We start from the raw sequence: 6,110 nt of genomic DNA on the forward strand, positions 1-6,110 counted from the left end.
CACCAATGGTGACTGGATTGAGCAAAAGAGTATATTCTTCTTTTTACATAATTGAGAACAAACCTTCTAATGGCTGGCTATGTTGTCATGATCATAGAAAAACACTTTCTCAAAAGTTGTATTGGCAACCTAGAAGGTAAAAGCTTCGTAACTTTCATGTGATAATTCATCACTTGTCTTCCCGATGCTAGAAAGGAAAGGAAAATCGCTCATTTTTTATCCGAGAAAGCATAAATACCGCTGTTCTCTTCCTTTCTCGGGAAAGATATATACTGACGTGGAAATCCGGAAATATTACGTGGAAAATCTGCTTTCTTTTCCTTTCCCTTAACTATTTTCCCAACGATTTGATAAGAAAACGATTTTCTCACTGTAGTGAGAAAATATAGGCTACCTTTTCCTTTCTTTTCCATTTAATCTGGGCAAGTGAACAGGGAGAAAACAGGTTTCCCGTCACAGTTTCTTTTCCTGCACAAAGAAAACAAGTGAACAGAGCCTAGAGGGAATTTGAAATCAATCGTAGGGAAAATAGCAATCTATTGAAGCATGTTACAAGAAGAAGAAGAAGAACAAGAAGAGTGTAAGATCCCACATCAGAAAGGGAGAGAAAGTTTTTGAGCTATATATATGTGAACTCTCCTCTCTGTGTAGACGTGTTTTCAGCATTATTGCGAGGTGATCGACCATGGTTAGTGCTATTGGAAAACAAAACCGGGGCAGGTAGAAGACCCTTTCTGAGTAAATGATAACTTATATTAAGAGTAAAAATAATAGATTGATTCATGTCATTGGGAAGAGAAGCCCCAAAGTAAAAAGAGTCCCTCAATGCCTTGGATTTAGCAAGTCGATCCGCTAAATCATAGGCACTCCTAGGGACATCAACAAAAGAGAGAAAACTATCGTTAATCATACAACTGATGCCATCCAAAATTTTTGCCAATCTCCATGGACCAATGTTGTTGCCTTGAACCCATGAAATAACATTTGGGCAGGTAGAAGACCTTGAAGGCCTGAACTGGACAATATTTACACGATGGGGTCAGGGCATGACACAATGGTATAAGAGCCGTACCTCCCGCAATACGGTGTGCCAGGGAGGACACTCAGCCCTAAGAAGGGTGGATTGTAAGATCCTATATCGGAAAGAGAGAGAAAGATCTTGGGCTATATATGTGAACTCGCCTTCTCCCTGTTTATACGCGTTCTCAGCCATCCCGCAGCATCCCTGCAGGATGGGTCGGGCACGGTTAGTACTGCTGAAAAACAAAACCGGGGTGGATAGAAGACTCTGAACCGGACAATATTTACACAATGGCGTCGGGGCGTGACAAAGAGGATGAGAAACAATTTCTTAAAAATGATGGCAACCCAGAACATAAAATCATCATAACTTTTATCTTTTTTTTTAATGACATAGGGTATACCTACCCCGTTTAGGGCAAGACTAACCCCTACGATGCACACAATCACCCGTAAACCACATACAGGAGGATTCATAACTTTCATTTATGAAATCAATCCTAGGGAAAACAGTAATCAATTTAAAAAAACAATTCATCTGAAATTCCTCACTGGGAAAAAAACAATTCTTAAAAGTTGTAATGGCAACCCAGAACATAAAGGTTTGGAGGGTTCATAACTTTCATCTGATCATTCATCAGAGGGAATATGAAATCAATCCAAGGGAAAATAGCAATCAATTTAAAAAACAATTCATCTGAAATCCCTCACTGGGAAAAAAACAATTTCTTATAAGTTGTGATGGCAACCCAGAACATAAAAGTTTCACAACTTTCATGTGATCATTCATTAGTGAGAATATGAAATCAATCCCAGGGAAATTAACAATCAGTTGAAGCATGCTACATGAAGAAGAAGAAGTCGAAGAAGTAGAAAAAGAAGAAAAAGAAGAAGAAGAAGAAGAAGAAGAATAAGAAGAAGAAGAAGAAGAAGAAGAAGAAGAAGATGATGATGATGATGATGATGATGATGATGATGATGATGATGGTGAAGAAACAATTTCTTAAAAGTTGTAATGGCAACCCAGAACATAAAGGCTTCATTACTTTCAAGGGATCATTCATTAGAGGGAATATGAGATCAATCCAAGGGAAAATAGCAATCAATTGAAGCATGTTACATGAAGAAGAAAAAAAGAAAAAGAAGTAGATGAAGAAGAAAAAGAAGAAGAAAAATGCATACAACAGGAATGTCTTTTGGGTCTATCATCATTAATTTCTCCAATAGAGACTGTGGTTTGGTTTTTCAGAAAGCTTCCATTCTATCTTGAATTGGGGTCTTAATAACCTGTAGTATCTGGACGACTTCTGCCATGGATGGCCTACTGGAAGGTAACTGAGAAGTACAAACCAAACCCAACTTGAGAACAGGCAACACCTCCTCCTCAGGGTACTCATTCATGCTCAAATCCACACAATCTAATGCATTTCCTTGCTCCAACTGTACCCTCACATGATCAATCAACACAACCACATCATCCTCCCCATATTCCATCGGCCTCCTCCTCGTCACAAGCTCTAGAATCACCACCCCAAATGCATATATGTCACATTTTTCACTAATCCTTGAACTCTGGCAGGCTAATTCTGGTGCAACATAGCCAAGTGCGGTCTGAAACCGGGTGCTAAGAACATGTTTGTCTAGCTTTGGTAGAAGCCTTGCTAATCCAAAATCCGAGATCATTGCATTGTAGTTCTCATCCAACAAGATATTGCTTGGTTTGATGTTGTAATGTATGATTGGTGGACGGAATTGGTGCAAATGGGCTAGTCCTTTTGCCGTTCCAAGAGCGATCTTAAACCGATTAGCCCAAGAAAGAGGGGGGCTAGATGTGGATCTCTGGTGAAGTTTTGCATGTAAGCTTCCAATCGGAGCGTAATCTGAAATCAAGAGTTGCAATTGAGGAGTCCAATAGTACCCTTTAAGTGTTAACAGATTTGGGTGTCTCACTTTCCCTAAGATTCGAACTTCTTTATTGAAATCTTCTTGGTACTGAATTATATTGGATGTTATGAGCTTCTTAATGGCGACAATCCTCCCTCCTACAGAAGCTTTGTACACTGTTCCAAAGACCCCTCTGCCAATCTCAGAGGCCTTGTTTAGTAGCAATTCAGCATTGTTGATCCAATCTTCATATCTCAAATCACTGTTAGGGCCAAAGAAAACAAGCTTCCCCATGGCTGGAGCCCGCGATCTCGGAGTAGAGCACATACTTTCCATTGCATTTTCAACAAATGCTAACCGCCTTCGAGTGGAAAAATTAAGTATGGTGATCACTAAAACCCCAATAACTATAAGAACAGCTGCAGAGATCGCCACAATTGCAGAAATGCTGAGAAATATTCTGGGTTTCGATTTTAACGAATTAGACTCGGGGACTAAATTACCACTATTATTTCCCTTGGGGTAAGCAAACGGGTTGATGACTAAAGGTTTTGGGACATTCATCTTGCAGGGTCCTGTCAAGATTGGAGAACACAGGCCTAGATTTCCTTGTAATGAGCTTTGATCTAAGCTTGGAAATATACCCGCAATTGGAAGTCTGCCTACTAGCCTGTTGTAAGAAATATTAACTGCAAGAAGATTATCCAAACTACCCAACTGTTGTGGTATCTCTCCACTCAAATTGTTGAACTCTAATTTCAGAATCTTGAGCTTCTTTAAACTTGCAATGGCCTTTGGAATGAACCCATTCAATCTGTTATGAGACAAGCTCCTGCATTGGCAACATCACATTCAATTAAACCATGAAATGAACAAGAAATACTTTTTAAACTGTAATATTTTTTTGGGCTTAAGCAAGCACCAAGGCAATGGTACAAGAAGTTTGACACTTTGATGATGACTCTTGGGTACCAGAAAAGTAACTATTATCTTTCAAAAAAAGAATAACTTTGGGCTTAATCAAGCATCAAGGCAATGCTACAAGGAAGTTTGACACTATAATGATAACTCTTGGGTACCAGAAAAGTAATGGTTACCTTTCAAAAAAAAAAAAAAAAACCTTTTATAGGCTTTGGAACTCACAGTAAGTAGAGCGCAGAACAATTTCTGATCTCTTCTGGGATCGGCCCGTTTAAGGAATTTCCATCCAACTGGAGGACATTTAAGCTGTTGGAATCACATAAATCTTCCGGAATCGATCCATATAACCCGCTGTTACGAAGATCCAACACTGAAAGGTTTTGAAAATATCCAAGCTCTGGCGGCAACCTTGACTTGAGATTATTCCATGATAGGTTCAAGTATCTCAAATTGAAACAAAGACCCATCTCAGGAGGAATATCCCCTATAAGCTTATTGTTTGACAGATCCAACAAATGAAGTGATTCGAACAGTCGGGTAGAGCCCGGAGGTATTGGACCGTTGAACCCATTTACTGACAAATCAAGCTCTTCTAATGCAAGATCAAACAGTGTTGTTGGAATTTCTCCCTCAAGTTTGTTGTGGGATAAGCTCAAAAATTTCAGTGATTTCAGATCACCCAGTGACGCCGGCAGGTTCCCGGAGAACTCATTGTTTGAGAAATCTAATAATTGGATACTGCTCATGTTACTGATCCAATGAGGCAAGTCGCTTGTAAACCTGTTATCGGCTAAACGAATGATTGGCAGAGAATTAAGTTTCTGTATCGAGTCGGGCAAGGCTCCTGAAAACAAATTATTGCTAAAATCCAAGTAATTCAAATGGGGGCATAATCCAATATCTGATGGTAATGGTCCTGAGAACTGATTTCCCTGTAAGTTAAGCTCTTTCAAGTAGTGTAGACTTGAAATTCCTTGAGGAACAGAACCAGAGAACAAATTGTGCGAAAGGTCTAATATCCTAAGCTTTGTCAGTGACCAAATTCCATTGCTGAAGTCGGTGTTGCCCGAAAAATGATTATTAGACAGATTAAGACCCTGCAAGAGGGTGCAATTGGGAAGTGTAGAAGGAATGGGTCCTTCAAAGGAATTACCAGATAAAGAAACAAACCGAAGCGAAAACCAGTTCTCGAAAAGACGATCTGGGACTGGTCCAGACAGAGAATTCAGTGAAAAATCGAGGAATTTGATAGATGTCATGTTGCAAAGATCGTCTGGAACCCGACCTGAGAGTCTGTTATGGCTAAGATTAAGCGTTTGTAGGCCGAAGATGAGTGCTAGTTGGGGTGGAATTTCACCTGATAAATTGTTTTGTGACAGAGATAAAACCTTGAGATTCTGTAATCTTTCGAGGCCTCGTCCGATCTTACCGGATAAACCGAGACCTGCAAGGGAGAGTTCGGAGACGCGGCCATTGATTGGATTGCACTTAATGTAATTCCATGAACATGGGGTGTTGTCATCTTCATTCCATGAGCTGAGATAAGATGTTGGGTCTGAAAGTTCTGATTTGAAGCATATAAGACCCAAAACATCATCATTGAGTTGGAGAGGAATGTTGTTGGCTATGGAAATTTGATGAGAATAAGCCGTGAAGATGATGAAGAAGATAAGCATCCATGAAGAAGCCATATCCACAGCAAAGTCACTAGACTTTTCTCTTTCTCTATCATCTAAAATCCTCCATTTTTTTTATCTAGAGCAAAGGAAAAACCATACACACACCATGAAAAGGAAGAGCTATATTACACCTTGAAATGCAAGGCTTGACTGAACAGAGTCACGTTTTTGTGACTGTTATCCCATTCTCTAATGTTTCCACACCAATCAGTGACCACCACCCTGTAGAAAGTAGAAGGCCAATCCATTCAAGAATTACCAAAAATGGTTATTTTACAGAGTTTTTTACACGGCCGTGGACAGTGCTTGTAGAAAAAAAAAATATAGTGGGGGCCACATTATTCGGTGATATAAAAGGGAACTGTCATATTCACCCCCTTTTCTTCCCCAGGCCACCCCTCATCTAGAAATGGCCTGGGGAAGAAAAGGGGGCAAATATATCACTTCTAGTCTTCTAGATATAAAAGATTTAGAGAGGGAGGGAGCCCAGAAATGTATGGTTTAGATCACCAAATAATGTGAGCCCCGTATCAATAGGCTATATTGTGCAATTATTAAATGATGATAGTGCCAATATCAATAGATTACATATTTAGTGAAATGATA

The 6,110-nt window shown here is 39.6% G+C and overlaps 1 protein-coding gene across 1 annotated transcript; it reads right to left on the bottom strand.

The window, feature by feature from the left end:
* Positions 1-2,095: 2,095 nt before the first annotated feature.
* LOC143861020 (uncharacterized) lies at positions 2,096-5,721 on the bottom strand. The gene is made up of 2 exons (XM_077371906.1): positions 4,048-5,721; positions 2,096-3,736 (listed from the first exon to the last, which is right to left on the bottom strand). Exons 1-2 carry the CDS (start codon positions 5,514-5,516, stop codon positions 2,266-2,268), a joined length of 2,940 nt encoding a protein of 979 aa, XP_077228021.1. The 5' UTR covers positions 5,517-5,721; the 3' UTR covers positions 2,096-2,265.
* Between the last annotated feature and the right edge of the window lie 389 nt (positions 5,722-6,110).

The sequence above is a fragment of the Tasmannia lanceolata genome, unplaced genomic scaffold (assembly GCF_043159265.1).
Source record: "Tasmannia lanceolata isolate RefF3 unplaced genomic scaffold, GAP_Taslan_0.1 ptg000037l, whole genome shotgun sequence".
In the NCBI taxonomy this organism is placed as follows: domain Eukaryota; kingdom Viridiplantae; phylum Streptophyta; class Magnoliopsida; order Canellales; family Winteraceae; genus Tasmannia; species Tasmannia lanceolata.

What these genes read in the sequence shown, in the direction of transcription:
- LOC143861020 (XM_077371906.1), bottom strand. Translation starts at nt 5,516, where the DNA reads ATGGCTTCTTCATGGATGCTTATCTTCTTCATCATCTTCACGGCTTAT. An exon ending in TGTTCTGCGCTCTACTTACT is followed by an intron (nt 3,737 to 4,047) that starts GTGAGTTCCAAA and finishes TTGCCAATGCAG; the next exon opens with GAGCTTGTCTCATAACAGAT.